We start from the raw sequence: 20,282 nt of genomic DNA, 5'->3' as shown, positions 1-20,282 counted from the left end.
TTGAATTATGGCAAATGGCAATGCAGAATGAGGAATTAGAAGAGTCAAGATCACACAGTCAAAAGGTCAATGACAGAGACTCATGACACAACTAGACTGCTCTTACCAATCTTTTTATGAAGCTTGATAAAATATATATTATATAATATGTATATATGTACTACCTTCAGCAGTTTCTCTACAGGGAATGGCATATTGGTACAAAATTGTCGAATTCTTTCAGACACAGTGAAAGTATCTGTAATTACCCCATGGTGGTGTTGTTTAGCTGAAACTGAAATCAAAAGAGAACCACTCTGTTAATACTGTTCTAGTTTCCCCCTTTCATCATGTTCACTGTAAAAACAGCTCATCTTTTTGTAGATTAAAACAGCTCACCTACAATAATAATCTATCATTAATACAATTCATATAATGATTACTTGAATTCTTTTAGTGGACTTTTGAAGAAAAACCTGATCATGTAGCATGTACGTACAATTAAGAAATCAATAAAACATTAACTATACCAGTCAACAGGGGGAAAGGGGAGGATACTGTTAGGAGTATACTTAACATTTTTCTGTTACACTGAGACACTGAATCATTAACTTTGCTTACTTATTTATTTAATGAGTATGGCTACAATAATTACTTACCTCAGTAAATTGAGTTTAATGAGATTAGTTAATTACCTTAGTAATTTGTAAATGAGTATGGCTTGAACAGTTACTAATTTGAGTATTTTGTAAATGAGTATAGCTAGAACAGTTACTTACCTGAGTATTTTGTAAATAAGATGAGTATAGCTAGCACAATTCTGTACAGCACTTTCACTCCTTCAACTAAATAACAGTCAAGAATTCTCACCTGCAAAGTAAACCCCAAAATCCAACATTAGCTGAGGTTCTTTTCAAATGAAAACTTTAACAAATGTCTAGTGTCTTGATCAACATGTTAAAAAGAGTGTGCTTTTTAAGAAAAAAAAAGTTTGTTACTGCTATATGTGGGATAAACTGTGTCATGAAGGCTTGAATCTAATGGATATTTACTCAAAAAAGGTTTCACTGATTTATTGCTAATAGATTAAATCTTATCGTATCGCACAGATCTTTTCTTGATAAAACACCAATAAATGACCAATTTTGTTTACTTTTAAAATAAATAACACATGGTTGTGTCAGTGTCTCCAATCTACTATCTATTGCAGTCAATGACCGATAGTAATATAGGTATAGGGGAGGAGTTATCTCTCCTGACGATACTCTTCAATCCTCATGATTTATGTGTCAACACACACATATCAGATCTTGATATTGCTAAATCTCGTAATGTAAAATAATTTAACAAAGATACAGATACATCTATTTTTTATATTAAAAGTGCTTTTAACCCTGCATGTGCTACTTTCGTCAGTAAATTTTAAATCCTATTTTTGTATATATAATTTTTTTTTTATTTTGCAATTCTAGTGTTATTTTCTGTTGAATGTATAATAATTGTTAAAAAAACCAGAAGTCTCTGTCGAGACTGAAGCTCTACTGGTTTGTACTTGTAGCAAAGGAAGAGAAAAGTACTTATAAGCAGATGAGAATTGAAACTTTAAAACAGCAATAAATTATATTACATTATACATGTATTATAATCAGACTAAAACTGTATTTGGAGTAGCATTTTAAGAGTATTTAACTAAAATTTCTATTTTTAGTAACTACGGCAACACCGTTCATTGAAGTCAAAAACCGATACACAGAATTATGTATCTTAGTGTAGTCTACTTGTGTGCCAAGTTATATTGAAATCAGACGAACTGTAGGAGGAGTAGCATTTTGAAAGAATTTCACAGAAATTTCTATTTTTAGTAACCATGGCAACACCGCTCATCAAAATCAAAAACCGAAATAGAGAATTATGTATCTTAGTGTAGTCTACTTGTGTGCCAAGTTATACTGAAATCAGACCAAAACTGTAGGAGGAGTAGCATTTTGAAAGAATTTCACAGAAATTTCTATTTTAGTAACCACGGCAACACCGCCAACCAAAATCAAAAACCGATAAACAGAATTATGTATCTTAGTGTAGTCTACTTGTGCGCCAAGTTATACTGAAATCAGACCAAAACTGTAGGAGGAGTAGCATTTTGAAAGAATTTCACAGAAATTTCTATTTTTAGTAACCACGGCAACACCGCCTACCAAAATCAAAAACCGATATATAGAATAATGTATCTTAGTGTAGTCTACTTGTGTGCCAAGTTATACTGAAATCAGACCAAAAGTGTAGGAGGAGTAGCATTTTGAAAGAATTTCACAGAAATTTCTATTTTTAGTAACCACGGCAACACCGCTCATCGAAATCAAAAACCGATACACAGAATTATGTATCTTAGTGTAGTCTACTTGTGTACCAAGTTAGATTGAAATCAGACCAAAACTGTAGGAGGAGTAGCATTTTGAAAGAATTTCACAGAAATTTCTATTTTTAGTAACCGCGGCAACACCGTTCATCGAAATCAAAAACCGATACAAAGAATTATGCATCTTTAGTGCAGTCTACTTGTGTGCCAAGTTATATTGAAATCAGACCAAAACTGTTTTGAAAAATTGTTTACAAACAGACAGACGGACAGATGACGGACGCATTACTATCGCATAAGCTCTTCTGGTCTCTGACCAGTAGAGCTAAAAATCAAATAAAACTTCAAAACTGAAACGCTCTTTGAAATTCTTTGCCATTTTTAACTTTCTGTTTATTATAAAATGCACATATACAACATCTACCCTACAACCAAAATAAAATAATGCAGCCAAAAATTAGACGAGGCAATTCAGAAATTAGGATACTTATATCATTATTATTATGATAAAAATATATGACTACTATCTGTCCTTCACATTACTGGATAAAGCTGGTAAAAACTTTCTATTTAAACATATATATGCGTATCAGTATAAATCTGAGGTCAGGCCTGATAACGAAAATTAAAGACTATCCTAAAGTACGCAGAATGGTACAAAGGGGTACCAATACTGCATAATCACACAAAGGTGAGATATATATTTCAAAATCCTTGATTTTTTATCTCAGTTTATAAATGATATCATTGATTCATTATTGTTCAGGCATTTGTTACATTAGATTTCAGTTTCAATTTTTTTAAATTAAAAAGCTGGATTTTAGACAAAAAGTGTAATAATTTTTTTAAATTGTACTATTTTCATAAGTCATCTACAGATCATTTAATTTGTTGATATATTTCATACACAGGTGAACATATTTCCTGTTTAGAAATTTCCATTTTTTCATCTAAAATTAATGGGTACAATTAATACACCTAAAGCTATATGTCAGTTACTGCGATATTTACTACAGGGAAATACAAACAGTCAGGTGATTAAAACACTGTCATAAAAGTTAATAAACCCATTCTAAGCGTTAGAACAAGAACGGTGTACATATGTGTGAATAGGTGCATCACTACATTGTTTACTGTACACAAAATAAATGCTTTTTTTAAAATAAGCAACATATTATCAAGTTTTCATCTTAAAATTTCAGTCATTCTTATATAAATTGATTTCTAGCATGAAAGCATTTCCAACACAGAAATGAGAAACTTAGTTTTTTTTTTCAGGAAAAGCTTTAACTAAAGATTCCAAAGACACAAATGTCATTTTTGCCATGTTCGGGAGAAATGATATAGATCTACTGTCTCCCTACTGAAGTTGACAAAATAGAATTAAGACATCCCGGGTCTGTATTTTTAAAAACAAATCTGGAATATGACTACATATGTATACAGTCTTGATACAGAAGTATTTTCGTGCTTTGATGTATAATGATACGAGTCATTCTCGTTGTTTTATGAGGTTTGTGCCACAAGAGACAACTTACAAAGTGAGGAATACTTACAATGTGTGGGAAGGGTAGGTCAGAAAACAGCCACCACATCCAGGTATCAAACACAGATGTAATGTCACTGCTGTGTCGGACCAAGTAAACATACGCTGATTTCTGTAAAAAATAAATAAATTAGGTTTTACTCCAAGGTTTAATTCTTACATGATTCTCCCATCATTAAACATATGCTCTGAGATAAAACATCCTTTTTTTTTTTAACCTTTTTTTCCTTTATACAACAATCTCTCTCTCTTTTAATTTTGTTTTCAAAAAATTCTGATGTCAATATTGCATAACAAACACACAAACACTTTTACTACTGCTTTTAGGACAATGTTGTTTTAAAGAGTTTCCTTTATATCATTCCTGAGTTCAAATTTTGATCAGCATTTGCATTACTTTTACTTCCTACTCCAATATTTAAAGCACAAATTGGTACAGATTTCAAGTTTTCTTATTCAAATTATTTACTGCATATTTTTTGGTAAGATCTCGAAGTACAAGTTTGGAAGCCTCCACAGCAACTTTGGTCTGCATGATGCAGGCATCTTTGGAGCGCAGTAAAGCATATATACAGTTAAAAGCATCGGAGGGTCCCATGTAGTGGAGGAATATACTCAGCTTGGCGTACAGTGTGGGACAGTACAAAATTTCTGGATTGGTATTTTGGATTATAGCGAGGATTTTGGCCACAGTTTTGGTTCCTTGTTCAGAAAGGTGATAGGAGGTAAGGTTATTAAAATCCACAAACGGAGGTAAAGCTATATCATCTGTGTTTCCTGGAAAGATAATAAAGTACTTGTGCATGTTTTCACATGATAAAAATTATCATAGGAGGACTTTTAACACTTTACATAAATAACAAGTAAAAACATATCCAACCAATAGAGCTTTAATATTAGGAAATACCTGTTATACTAAAAAAATACAACTTAAATATGTAGAATGTTTTCATATCTGAGGAAGATTCAGAATCTGATTAAATCCAAATAAACATGAACAAAAAGTGTATACATATAACTTACTTTGGTGAAAAAGATCTTTCTCATAGTCATCATACAGATTGCCTTTAGCTTTATGAAGAGTTTCACAGACTTTGACCCAGAGTTGACCCCGGATAGTGTGATGGGTATCCCAGGAGTTCTTTCTGTGGAAGTCTTTAAGCTCCTTATTACTGTTTTTATACCCCTTTAGAAGGTGAGTAAGTTCCATTTCCCCATCAAATCTGTCAGCCTGTCCTGCTGAACGTATTAGATTTTTATGATCCACATAGTGGGTAAAAGGAATGTTTACACTATCAGCCGGAATGACCTCAAATCCATTGGAAATCACATCCGAGTCCTCCATATCTCCTGAGGTGACCTCAGATTTACTCAAGGTCATGGAGTCACTACTTTCCATTTGACTAGAATCTTTGGGTTTCATATCCACTTCTGTTTTCACTTCTTTACTATCTTCAACATCCTTTGACTTGTTGTCTTCCCCTGTATGCTTGTCAGTTTCTTTTTCCTGAGTTTTTATCACAACTTCCTTATTTGTTTTAACATTATCAGTATCTTCTCCTTCTTCCACTTTTAAACTTTCTTCCCTTTCATTGTCAGCTTCGTTTTCATCATCAGCCTCATTTTCACTGTCAGCCTCATTTTCATTTTTATCCTGCTCACCAGACTCTCTCAGGTCATCAGACTCCTTGACTATTTCTGCTTGACTCTCTTCTTCCTCTTTCTTTCTGTCAACAATATCTTCATCGTTTGATAGTCCTTCCTGAAATCCATCAATCACTTGTTCTTCTTTTTCTTTACCTTCAATATCTTTCCCTAGATCATTCTTTTCATATTCAATATTTTTCTCCATGTCCTTTGGATAAATGTATTCAGATATCTATCCCATGATTGCACTGGTAATGAAGCTACTATCTCCCTTATCTAAATATTGCTTAATTTGGATGTTGCGACCAGGGATTCAACCTACAAAGAAGGGAAATTCATATTTAAATTCATGAACACAAGTCTAGACTGTCATGTAACATATGGATGATTTTAAAAAGGTGCTAATGTATTCAGCTGATGGTCATTTCAGCCAAACTTTTATTATAGGACACTGGAGGGAATGAGCTACCTGTGAAATATATGGCTAACATTTAAAGAAATAATTTTTTAGACATTCAGCACTGGAACTGACATGCTAAATATTTTATTGGTGTTAAGAAAAGTTTAATGCAAATGCATCTGAGTAATTATAGTCTGGCTTTTTTACCTTTTTTCACTTCATATTTGTTATTCCTTATTCAGTCAGAGAAGAGGTCTGTTACTGATAAGCTTTCATATCCATTATCCAGACCACTTAAAATTTTTAATCAATATATTTAAATCACTAAAAAAAGATTCTACAAGATATTTATAAATCAAAAGGTCGCAGCATTGACATTCATGTTAGTGCATATGAAGATGAAAATTACTTCTGTACAGAATTAAGTCTATTTAAGACCTTTCACATCCATGCCATGGATTAAATTTAATCAAATTAGATTGAAGTATGATCTTCTCATGTTTTAGTTAAAAAGTTTAATGTTAATTTAATATTAAATTGTCAGTATACTCATACTCCCAATGAACAGTACATCCGTCCATCACAAGAAATTATTTTTGAACATTTGTAAAACGCTCCATTAAATGTTCAAGGACATGCAGTTTCACCAGATAAGAAAATATTTAGATGCCCTAATATGCCCATCAATTATTCTATCTGGAGAGTACATTTAAAAATTTCCAGCAAAAATTTTTAGGTTACCTTAATTGTTATCAACATGTATTGCATGAAAACCCTTACTTTTCTCAGGCAGTTCAAGTTCTAATGTCTTGCCTTAGATGCCTTATTGCATTATTTCAGCAAAAACCTCATATATATACTGTACAAGTGAATGCACATTTTCAAAGCTGAAACCATACAAGATCTATGACAGTCACTATAATTTATTGCACGAATCTGCCCTATTAAAGCCATTTCAATTTAGCACTGTCTACCGAGATATATTCAATTCATGACAATTAAGGAAATAAGAGCTAGGTTTTTTTTTTTTTTTATTCAAATTCTGTCATGAACTTCATAGAAAAAATATCACAGCTGAGAACATGGAGTACATAGATGAACTGTATACACATACATTTCAGACATCAAGATATTGCACCTATGAAAAAAAGCAGCTAAAAATGCTTCCAGATTTTCAGATTTAAAGGGAATATTAAATCTATGTACTGTGTATCATTATCAATTTGAAAGTATTAAATGCAAATTAGCAGCCTAAAATAAGTATACCAATGTTATTATTATTTTCTCTGGAAAGTTTAATTTGTTTTCAATAAAATAATGCAATCGATACGAATTTTGAATTAAATATGAGGACTCCATTATAACTTTCTTAACCTGTTTATACACTTTATCAAACAATGATTGAGGAGGCCCAATAGAAATCAATGAATATTCTAGATATTTCCTTCAATCTACCAAATAAGAGAAGGTCTCTAAGCATTCCTTTTAAAGTGCAATGTGCATGTATCATTTATTTAACTAGACACAAATATGCCAAATTGTCACACAAATGGCAGTGATGTAAAGAAAAGCCTAGACATGAAACAGTGTACAAAAACATATTTGTACTGTCAAGCAATCTGGAAAACAACATACAGTGTCAGAGAATCAAGAAAAACACTGAGGCCCCATGGCAAATGTATGCATCTTTATTTAAAAAGAAAGTCAAGTCCAAGATCAATATCATTAGATCAAAAATCTGTAATCCAAAGAGAGGTCTTAAGTGTTACAAAGAGTACAAATGTGAAATAAGAATGGCCTTGTAGCAGCCTTTCTGAAGTTATGATCACGGTTATAATTTTTCAAAGGTATCTCAAACTTCAAGGTCAAAGTCAGAAGGTACAATTTTTTTCACAGAAATAGAAAGTTTATATCATCACAAGGAATCGTGATATGTGGAATATGAAAACCCTGGGACCTACCATTCAAATAAACTATGGCCTAAGCTAAAATTGATTAAGGTATTTCAAAAGTAGTTTGCTTCAAATTCCACAGATTTAGCATGCAGGTTTCAGAGGAGCTGCAAAAAATGTAGCCCCCCCCTCCTTTTTTTTTTAAAAAGAAATCTAATAAAAATTGGAGTGGGCTAATATCATTTTCTCTTTAAACTACACAAAAAAATATTTTACAAGCCTTGTACAGAAAAAAAATCAATTATCTCATTAGTCAGACTACTTGCTTTTTGAGGAAATATTGATATCTAAATAACCTGGAAATAAAACAAGTATCTAGGCAACAATGAATATATCAAAAAATTAATCCTTTTTACAGTTTTTGAAAGAATCCTTAATGCATATTAAGTAACAAAACATGATGAGCTAAACAAAATATTATCAACATAAAATGTTTTGATCCAACACAGTTTAAATACTGTCAATTCACTCATTTTGTGGTTATTCACAGTGGTGGGACTGTGTGCCTATGTGTAATTTTTGTTTTGTTTTCAAGGTATGAAGAGACCCATGCAATCGATTTAAGTTTACTACCTTATTTGACTATTCTTCATTCAAATATGTGTTCAAATGTCAAACCACAAAAATTTGACGAGATTAAAATAAGTGATTTTACAATACCTGTACCTCTTTATGGCAAACTAATATCCTTCACATTTTGATTAAATAAAAAAAATAAACTTAAAAAATACTGCTGGACTCTTCCCTCCAAAACCACATCTGTTAATTCAAACATAATTAGCATGGACAGTACTTAATGGAATGTTAGCAATGTAAGATGGAGTCTTCTTATTATCAATGAACGCAACAGATAAATCTGTAGATAAGTGTGTGTCCTTAGGCTAAGTATGAAATCAGGTCAAGATATCTTGTATGATTAACTATTTGAAAAATATTTATAATACATGTCATTATCCTCATATTCCCCTTGTCTGTATGGTTAACTATATACTTATAGCCATATATAGTACAAACAACCAACTCTCTGTCACCTGAGTGAGGCTGACTCAGCATCTATAAATGACTCAGATATCTTAATTTATCAATAAGAGATGAGGCAGTCTGTCAGTGTGTGATTTATAATAACTTCAAAGTTTAAAAGCAACAGTTAATGAATCATCTAAAGCAAGGTATCCATCCTTAGTAATATGACTTTTGCTGTGTTTTAATTAGCTGCATTAATGTAGCCCTCTCCGATTTTTTTAATCTGCTATTTTCTGGAGAGGCCTCCCCCTCCCTCTCCAGAAAAAGGATAAGGGCTACATAATAAACATTATTGCAGCTTGTCTGTATTAAATTAAATGCGGAATTAAGCTAATAAATTTCAATTTTTATTTGTCATTAATGAGATTTTTTCATTAATCAATGATGGTAATTATGCAACAAATATTTGAAATGTTCTTGAACGTTTGGAAATCATCAATTTTTGAGCCGCGACTTCTTACTAGAGACAATATGGTACAGTATATGGCCATAAGAAAGTCATGATTGCATTTTTACATTTATATATTATATTTCATCGGAATTTTTTTTATACCTTATTGTGAGGCCAATCTAAGCCCAATTTCCATGATTTTTTCACCGATTCGTGCAGGATTCTTCAAATGATACACTAATCATTCAGAATAATTTATAAAACCTTCAAAACAAAAAATTCCAGCCTCAAATTACTATGATTTCTTAAAAAATTAGAGTCTGAAAATTTTTATATTGCATTAGACATGCAATATATCTGCAATGCCTGCAGATAAAATTATTTTGAAATAATTTGAAGAAACTGTAAAGAATTCCACATTTAATGATGTTTTATGCCCTGTTCACAAGGAGAGTTTAATTCGAATTAAACGTAAAGTTACTGCTAATTAGCTTCGCTTAGCGTTCACACGGAGAATTTAATGCGAATTAGTTTAATTTGAATTAGTTTACTGCGCATTAAATTACTTCGCATTAGCTCCATGTGAATGCTAAGCGAAGCTAATTCGAATTAAATTCTGAGGCATGCGTAATGGCAAAATTTAGTCAATTAAAAGCCACTTGTTGGTGGTCAGCTATAGGTACTTCTGCTATTTTTGAGTAAAAAACTAAGGAAAATTTTGTTAATCATTAAAATGTGTATGCAGACACTTTGCCAGTATGTCAAATGGATCTGCTTCTGCATAAGGTGACGTGATTTGCAAATGACGTCATAATAGCCGTGCTGACGCCGGGCTGTAGAAGTAAAATTTTAATTCGCATTAGTTTACTTCGCATTAGCTGTCGTGTGAACGCAATTTAATTCGCATTATTTTGATTCGCATTAGTTTACTTCGCATTAGTTTACTGCGAATTAAACTCGTCGTGTGAACAGGTCATTAGTCATAAAAAATGAGTAAAAAATTACACAGCAATTATATTTTAGAAAAATGCATTTTTCAGTGTAATATATTCAAGTGGAAATAAAACTATGACACACTTAATGGCCAGCTATATAGATGACATCAAATTAGATAACCATGCAAAACATATGAATACATACATTTATAGCTGCAGAACTGTAGCTCTGTGAAAAAAATATTTTGACAGACCAGAGAGCTATAGTGCCACCCATTGAAAAGACTATATATATATATTATACAAAAAGGGTGCTGTTTCCCGATTTATTTCTCCATGTTTTTAAATTGTTATAAAAGAAATATAACTAACCATGTGTTATTCCTTATAATTCAATTGTTATTAATAGCCCTCCTGGCCCTGAATTGAGATCATTGAAAATTTCATCTATTTTATATAGGCCTACTGCCTTTTTGGTTTGCAAGATACTCTTCGTGCTGCTGTCACCTGCGAGAGTACTTCATAGAGGAGTAAGGCATTTTTCGCGTTTGAGGTAAGAATTTGGAAGAATTAATCCAGAACTAAGCGCAACTTTTGTGCGCAATAAATATACAGTTTTTACAATGGGTGGCACAGTAGCTCTCGGAGTCTCCGTTCTGTCAATATATATTTTTTCGGAGAGCTACAGTACTGCAGCTAATACATTTAGCAAGAATATACAATTAAGTATTGCTCTAATCCTGTATGTTCTATCATTTGGATCCTCCTCCTCCCTTTTTCAAAATTTGTTAATCATATCATCGCCACCGGTGAAAAAATATGAAAATTATCTGCCACTGACATTTTGCAAGATCTTTTTTGTTAATATACTTAAGATGGTAATTATATACTTATGTGTTTCTAACAAATAATTCATTCAAAGTCATTGTGTATCACGATATATTGCAACCTCGGTAATTACTCTGAGATATTACGTCACTTATATAATGTCTGGTGTCTGAATCGATCTGCAGAAGAAATATTAAAATTTCAACGGAACTGCACTTCGGGGAAACATTTTTTACTTAAGTTATGGAAAATTTAATAAATATTTCACTTACCTTTGTCAATTTCTTTCTCTCTAGTTTCAGTTTCACGATTGTTTATCAAAGTTTCAACTGAAGTCTGAACTTTTTATTTTTAACACAAAAAGGCGTATTGGATATTAGCTAACTTGTACCAATGATGTCCGATTGTAAAAGATAACACGCACTAAAACTTATTCGTTTTTCTCTATTGTTGCCAGCTTTCTGATCTGCTCATACTAGATCACTTGTGATGATCATGAATAAAAGTCTTATACACTTTATGTTTCTATTTCACGAATTTAAAAAGCTTATAAACCAACTGCCTTTTTATATAGAAACATTCTTCTGTGAATTTAAGCAACAATAGTGGCTGTTTTGATATAATAATGTTACAAGTCTTGAATATAAACTGGATGATACTGCAGCTGCTACTATGTCATAACAATGCCTTATATGAGAAAGTACTGGCATTTATATAACACAGTCTTGTCTTAATCAAAATTTGGATCAAATTTTTGTGTTGCTCAAGTTATCACTATATAAATTCTCCCTTCCATGCAAAGAACTGGTTTCAAATGATAAAAAATCTGCAAATTTGATATCAATGTTAATTAATGAAAATATTTAATGTACCTAGGTAACCTCAGTAAAGCTACTGTCACTAGTTTTTTTGTGCAACTCAGGTTTAGCTAGCCATTAATTAACTTCCCGGGTAACATTCATGCAACATGATCCTAAGCAATTATAACATAGATTTTTAAGAATTTCTTATTAAATGATAAAGAAATATAATAAAACAAATACATGTGTATAGCATTTAAATTTGGTACATTATCTATGACTAGTTATATGGATCTTGGGGAAAGCATAATGATCTTGGTGCTTTAATTTGTGCTTGGCCAATATATGCTTTTTCTGAGGTCTATATCGTACATGTATCTATAGGTATAACCTCAGCAAAAGGCTTCATTTGTGTAATATCCAATTTATTTACTGACTCCATTGCACATTTAAATAACAGACATACACTGTAGTTTAAAATTAGATGCGAGTTCCACTCCCATACTCCCTTAAGTATGTTAGTGTAGTTGAGCATGTGAGCAGATCTAACATCTCAATTTAATTAGATTAAGATTATCCAAGTTTAAAATCAATGAAAATTTCAGCTAAAAATGTAAAAATAACATTTAAAATGTATCTCTTCACTCAAACTTGTATTATTATTCTTTTAGCTCAGATATACCGGGTGTATATAGCTTTACATCTTTTCTGACTGCAATATTTTGTTACAGCAATTTGGTGTATATTTTCTGAATTTTTAGCATTTGAATAAAAACATGTATTTTCATAATGTGAAAAAAAGTTTAATTAAATCTAAATGTAACAACAAAAGAATACAATCAAAAAGACAGTAACATTGTGATAACACTGGTCAACAATTGAAAACAGGAAGATTTACAGACATTCACAATAATACAGAGTACTATGCAGGGGTTACCCCCTCTCTAGTCTCTACTCCCATCTGCATTCATAAACTTGTCACCAGCTAAGAGATAAAAATAAAACTATTTGGCTAAAGAACAATAAATCAATAATATTGTGAGGTTCAATTTTTCATTTGCAGGGCAGCATTTCTTAAAAATTGATAAGAAATTATGACAAATAAAACAAATATTACATGGATTCAGATCTCATTTATGTGAACACCATCAAGATAAGACAAGATTTAACAGAGACCTTGATTTATCTAGATCTATCTCCAACAGAAACAGTTCTTTTTAAATACATTTGAATTTACCCGTTTACATGCACTAGAATATATTTGTTTTTTTCAAAAAATAAATTAAAAACAAAAATTTTTCATTTGCAGGGCAGCATTTCTTAAAAATTGATAAGAAATTATGACAAATAAAACAAATATTACATGGATTCAGATCTCATTTATGTGAACACCATCAAGATAAGACAAGATTTAACAGAGACCTTGATTTATCTAGATCTATCTCCAACAGAAACAGTTCTTTTTAAATACATTTGAATTTACCCGTTTACATGCACTAGAATATATTTGTTTTTTTCAAAAAATAAATTAAAAACAAAACTTTTTCTGTGCATTTCATGCAACACGTGCCATATTATATAAACAATCTGCACTATGAGAGTGTGTGCACTATTAAAAATCTTCAGTCGTAATTTTTTTTTCTTACACAAGATACTCTTAAGTATGTAGCATAGTCAAATATATTTTCAAAAATAAATAAATACAGTGTATTATGCCACTTTGCTCATATAAAATTCAATCCCTATGGAAAACATTTTACTTGCTGAATCTATCCACACTTATTCGACTTTGGACAACATTTCCAGTCTTCAAGATGCGGTTTACTGGATCTAACATTATACAGTGTTTGATAAATTTGACTGTGAGCAAATAAAGCTCAGAATTCTGGTCCCACGGCTTGCATACATTAAGGTGAGTGGTTGACAAAGGGTGGAACTCTCCAATACCAGGATCTGTAAAACATCCAATAATTCATTAACAATCATTCAATGGGATTTTTAGTGCATAGACATTGTACACTGTGTATATGAAACTAATGTCATAAATAAACATTTCTCTAGTCTCAGGAGGAATGGTAATGCAAGTTCTTTACTTACTAGTAAAACATAGTTTGACTCAACCATGATCTTGATTTGATATCAATGTCATGGTCTTGTCCTTGAACAAGCAACACTGACTGATACCTCCTAAATCTAATCTGTCAAAAATTGCTTGATCATACCCAAAACAGAAAATGACTTAAATATTTCTACGATAAATCTGTAAACCATAATTTCCTTTCAGCATGTGTAACCTCTGCAGAGAAATTGAACAGGAACTGCAAATAATTGGAATTTTTGTAAGTCCAAGGGGCATAACTCTGTCAAAAATTGCTCAATCGTACCCAAAACAGAACCTGATATAGATGTTATTATGATAAATTATACACAAAATTTCATTTCAGTATGTGCAGCCTCTACGAAGAAAATGAATGCAAAATGTTGGTGGACCAACAAATAGACTTACCAACAGACAGACAACAGACTTACAGTAAAGCAATTTGCCCTCACTTCTTTGAAGGAACAATACGAACTTTTGACTATTCTTACCACTAGACTCAGGTGGAACAATAAGAAGTTTGATTCTTTTGTATCCAACAGTTTGCTTCTCAGTTTCACCAAAACTCAGGCACCTGATTCTGTTTTCTGTCACAATCTGCTTAAAGTTGTTGTGTAATGTTCTCAGAGCTAAAGAATCTAAAAAAAGACTTTAATTGTTTAAATATTGTTAGAATAGTGCACATTTTATGGTTCACAGTAGAATGTTGTATTGACCAGAAGACAACTGATAAAATTATTTACAAAATCTATTAGGTACATGTTTTAAATCATCAATTCAGATTAACGTTACATTGTAATTTCTAGCCAACCCCAACATATTTTTTTGTTTTACAAATATATAAAACATAAAATCATTTAATAGTAAGGAAAGATCTTGAGATGATATTGTTCTATAATATTCATTGTCTGAAATAGCATGAGCTTGTTATATTCACATTTTGAAGTTACGTATGTTCCAAACATCATTTTGCATTAACTGTAGGCACCTAATATGAACAAGTTAAAGTGTACCTTGACTGAGTTCCTGGACCTCTACCGTGGGGGAGAAGATACGACTCCCCCGGTTGGAGATGTTGGCCAGGGCGGAGCCTCGGTGGGGCGTGCTGTAAAAGATAATCCCCGACGTGTTGCGGACAATGTCTGAACAATCTGGACTAAGGTTACTCTGACAGAGAACTTTCTTAACCAACAGCCCTGTATGAACATTAAAATCACAGCATAAATGATGCTTAAGTTTATAGATTTTATGTTGGGAAGGCAAGCAAATACAGAATTGCCACTGAGTAAAGCACAACACATTCTGAGCAATTAACTTATTAATTATATCAAAATTAACACAATTTGTTGACTTTTTTCAAATAAGTGTTAGATTTACCTCCCATTGAATGTGTGACCCAGATAATAGGTCGTGACCCCACCCCTGCTGCCTTCAACTTCTTTTGAAGTTCTGAAGCTCGCCTTGGTAAGGAACGCCTACAACACATTAAATGCTGATCCATAGATACACATAGGTACCTTTTTAAATTTATAAACTTTGTTCTTTGATAGTTACATTTATAGTAATTATTTTTTAATAAAGATAATCATCAAATCTATCTAAGATGTGGAATTTTTTATAAATGATATAACAGTAGTAAAGAAAAGAAGGTACATTACTTACTTTTCTGTCTCATATGGACAGTTTGCATTCCATGTACTGAGATTTGTGTCATACTCTACAGACAAAATACGGACAAAGGGAACATCGTTTGACAGCCAATCCTTATAAAAAATTAAATTAATTTAAAATTACATCTATCTGCATTTCATAGATCAATCAAAGCTTGATATTAAAAATATCCTTTACTACAAATTGCAAATTATAAATGAAAAGCATATAAATGAACTTAGAATTAATTGGTTAACTATTTCAACATTAACCTATGTATTTCGTACAGAATTAGAAATGTCAGCCCTAATGTCTTTTTAAAATAACTAGTAGTAAACATATTACTATTGGAATTTTGCATTTACAATGAAGTTGCATTCAACTGTACTTGTGTGCAGACATCAGGCTACAGAGAAGGCAGGGAGACTCTCGTACAAGTAAACAGCTAGAGATTTTTTTGTTCACAGATTTCTCATCCATACCTTTGGCCAGCAGAAGGTGTAAGTTCCTTTGCGGACACTTGCCGGCCCTTCTGCTACATTGTCTTTGTCTGGCATCTTCCTGTCCTGTTGTCTCCAGGTTTTAAAAGGTCCACCAAGTAATCCATGGACAAACACCACATCAGCCATCACTGGGTCTCTATCAATATATCGTATATCTCATATGTCTTGCACACATTTAAACATAAAGAATCACGTAAAATATGTGATAAGCTCTAAAGGTAAAAGTCAAAATATCAAATCTTCATTCAACTAAACATGAAATTAGCTGACTGCGCGCCTCTCACTGAATCATATTCTTCAATAATTATAACAATAATCTGTTGAATGTTATTTTACTTAGATCTCTTTGTTGGGTGTACAAGGTAGACTCCACTGGGATACAGAAATGTCCCATCATCCCTGTCTAGATTAACTAGTGCTCTAGAGGCGTGTAAGGACAGCTGAAGGTCAGAGGACTTGGACCATTTATACAACAGGGATACCCAACCTGAAAATACAGGGGACACATTTACATGTATATGATTATATCCGTGATACCTAATAATACAATAATCATAGTCTACAATGTTTCAAATTTTATAAACAAAGTGCAGTAAAACACAGGTATACCCTTATAGGAAAATAACACAGTCAAAAGAGTGGATTTTCCAATTTCCATGAGCGTCTGCTCTAGAGTCGCGAAGTAAGGAGTTAATCCTTAAATCGCGGGTTCAAATCCCACTTTGTGACATGGAGACCGGTTCTTCAGATGAGACAGCATCAACCGAGGTCCCCTGTCGCAGTAGGTGCTGGGACGAAAAAGATCTCTCCCTGCTCAATGGCCCTGAGTGCCGAGTATAGAATGAAATTTGTAGCTCTCCACCAGCAAATGGTGGTGTCTCCATATGAGTGAAAAATTCTCGAGAGGGACATTAAACAACATACAATCAATCAATCAATTTCCACAATTTTAAAAGTACCAGTATTGTAATCTTCACAGACACTATAACGAATCAAAATTGCTCATCCTTGGCAATTCACTATTTGCATATTTTACTGTACCATTGTTCCAAAAAAAAACAGAGATATGTTTCTGAAACCCTGATGTCCCCATATTACAACTCATATATAAAATATGTCCAGTTATATAAAGATAACCATTGCCAGAAAATGTAACAATACTTACTCCAGTAGGACTTAGGAATCTGTGATTTTTTTTTTTACATCTTTACCTTATCATTGCTACTTGTAACAAACATAATCTTTGTGATTTTACTTGAGATATTGTGAGTAAATGATCTCACAAAATTCTAGCCCCTGTCGCATTTTTTCCCCTACCGGTAAATTGCTGCATCAAATGATTTTGTCTCACAATTTTATGGAGCAGATATGTTTTATACTTTTTTCTTCAAGTTACCTTAACTTGTTTAAATGATCTTGGATCAAGAATATAACAAACCCTAAGTTTACAAGCAATCAATGTGCCAAGTATAAGCCTTCAATGTTTTTTTTCAGTTATTAGGATATGGTCTATTCACAATTTCGCATGAACTGGACAGCTAGTTTGTCAATACAATTGGGTTTGGTTCATATTATCTTCCTCACTGAGACAATTCAAGACTTACAGACAATATAATTATTATTAGTCTCGTCAAACTATGCATCTGAAGGGTTTCAAAAATTAAAGCTACTTAGTACAAATAAAAATAGATTTTAAGAATGAGCTATTTAAATTGTCTCTACAGAAAAATAACTTCAAGATCCCTGTGTTTCCTTGGGGTTCTCTTACCCCCTTTAATGATTTCTGGATGTAGCTCTTCATGGACGGACAAATTTCCCAAAATTCTTGCGATCTGTCTTCTCATCACTATGCTGTATTTCCTCTTGTGGTACGTCTGTTGTAGAAGTGGTAGCACTCCCATTTTCATCATTTCAAAGCAATGATGTCGCTCCTGGCAAAAAGTAAATAGATAAACATGAGACAAATATCAAGAATGTTTGCTATTTTAAGCTCATTGCAATGTATACTGCCAAAATCAGCAGATACTTCTAGTGAGAAAATGAACATCCTGGTTTGTATTGATTTTTGTAATTTTGCAGTCATTCACCTATGAAGCAGAGAGGCATGTCTTTCATTAAAACATATTCAGAAGAATAAGTTTCAGACTTTGGGAACAAATATTCAGTAAAAACAAATTATAGATCTTTAAAAGTAGTTTAATGAATGGTTGTAGAAATATTGATTTAATCCAAATAGATAAAAAAAAATAGCTAGGGGATTATGAGATTGAAAACCTTATGGTAAACATGAAATTTAACACATCTCGAGAAATTCTGGTAGTTTTAGTTTCTGGTTTATTTATTCCATCTTATAACAGGTCAGGGAGTATTTTTTTTTTTACATATCTCTCCACAAAGGGGAGGAAAATCAAGATCTGATAACTTTTCACACTGTGACAAATTATCAGGTTTATTCAAAAAATAAATCTCATCATTCCTCTGCTGAATATGTAATAATTTAGCACATATTACATTTTTTGATCTGTAACTTCATTGATCTGTAACTTCATGCATAGAAACACTTTTGAGAAGAATCTTACTTACATTGGAGTGACTGATTAGAGCTTGTAAGCAGATAATTTCCACCCTCTCCTCTGGCCCTCGGCTCACAGTTTTAGCAAAATCAACTCCAGGTCCTCCAAAACTCCAATATCCTCCCTAAACAATATTTTCAACAATATTAAGGAATACACTGTACATAAATTTTGCATAAAAATACTATATTATAATCATTATAACGCTCTTATAGAACTCTTGCCTGGGTATTTGTCATCTAAAATTTGAAATTGTTCACAAGTACATCAAGTATGTAATATGCAACAAGAATTCAATTTTTTGTCACTTCTTCCATTTCCTATGATGTAATTTATTTGTGTATCAAATTAAGAAGTTAAAAGGTTTATCCCACCTTGTATATTGTTTTAGGACACACATTTTGAATAACTTTATAATGTTTTACAGCATTGTCCTACATATTTGCTCAAGCTAAAGTACATATGGTAAGGACAGGTACTGGAGAGGCTAATGGGCATTGGATGCTACTTGAATATTATGAGTTTTTACTGATAGAACAGTCCAGCTGTTTCTGGAACTAGAACTCAGGACTCGAGTGAATTTTACAATTTAGTGAAGATTCTATGATCTATGTATCACGTTCATGCAGTGCATCTTGTTTCCAGATGATTAGGAATATAAGTAAAGAATTAAATGCATTTTTTAAAATCATTCAGTGTATAATCATATGTGCTGCATACATATAAACCCCACTCTAGGACCAGAACCTTAATCAGTAGTAAAGAACCTCAATTCTGGAAAAGAGCTCATTTCTCAAAAATGCTAACAGTTTGTTTGAAGTATGCAATTTCAATAGAACAGACCTACTCACTACTGAACAATTCTTTGTGATCTTGTATGTCTGACTTACCCGTTCTTCTTCTATATTCCCCTCAATCAGGGCCTGTGTAGTAAAATACTCCAAACATTTGCTGAAGCCATCTTTTGGCAAGGAAGACAATAGAACTTTTAATCCTGATTCCAGATCTCCCTGAAAATAAATCGTTGAAATCAATTTTAATACAAAACAATATTACATTGTGCACAAAAAATGTGCAGCAAGATGAAGAAAAGTGCAAAATAATTATATCTATGAGTGTGAAGAACAGGAAAATAAACAGTTCTTTTTAGCACTGTACCTCTACTTTGTCTGGGGTAGGAAATGAAGCAAAATATCTCCCATCTACATCTTCTGTCCTAGCTAAGCCAACCAATGTTCTTGAATCACAAGCTTTCCTGACCCATTCATATTTCTCATCTAGTAATTACATGTACAAGGAAATTAAAAAAAAGCCTCAATATTGCAAAATTATTGCATACATTGTTTCATTAATCAGAAAGTACATGAATACTTTAAATAATATGTTAGTAAGAGTCAAAATTCATGGAGGTTAAGTAAGCAAAAAAGTACACCCCCCCCACCCCCAAGAAAAAAAAAACATATAATGTAATACAAATGTTGTAAGTTACTGTGTTGTGAGGTGTGTTGTATTTGTATTATTTCATCATGTATATTATTAGTAACATTAAGTTTCTTGAACATTCCAGAGTGGTCAACATGTTCGGTCATTTTTTCTAGAAC

The 20,282-nt window shown here is 32.3% G+C and overlaps 1 protein-coding gene across 1 annotated transcript; it reads right to left on the bottom strand.

Moving 5' to 3' along the window:
- Positions 1–164: 164 nt before the first annotated feature.
- LOC134262244 (TBC1 domain family member 2B-like) lies at positions 165–19,958 on the bottom strand (the record flags this gene model as incomplete). The annotated part of the gene is made up of 15 exons (XM_062744619.1): positions 165–274; positions 759–849; positions 3,892–3,993; positions 4,351–4,658; positions 4,905–5,760; positions 12,192–12,211; positions 14,969–15,151; positions 15,333–15,430; positions 15,618–15,718; positions 16,088–16,244; positions 16,445–16,595; positions 17,877–18,039; positions 18,692–18,805; positions 19,572–19,691; positions 19,840–19,958. Coding segments are annotated over 15 exons (2,693 nt in total), but the record flags the coding sequence as incomplete, so codon positions are not given.
- Between the last annotated feature and the right edge of the window lie 324 nt (positions 19,959–20,282).

Source organism: Saccostrea cucullata, unplaced genomic scaffold (assembly GCF_032062105.1).
Source record: "Saccostrea cucullata isolate Sc308-1 unplaced genomic scaffold, CSIRO_AGI_Scuc_v1 ctg8856, whole genome shotgun sequence".
Classification (NCBI taxonomy): Eukaryota; Metazoa; Mollusca; class Bivalvia; order Ostreida; family Ostreidae; genus Saccostrea; species Saccostrea cuccullata.
Note: the sequence above shows the minus strand (reverse complement) of the source record. Positions and strands in the feature narration are given on the sequence as shown.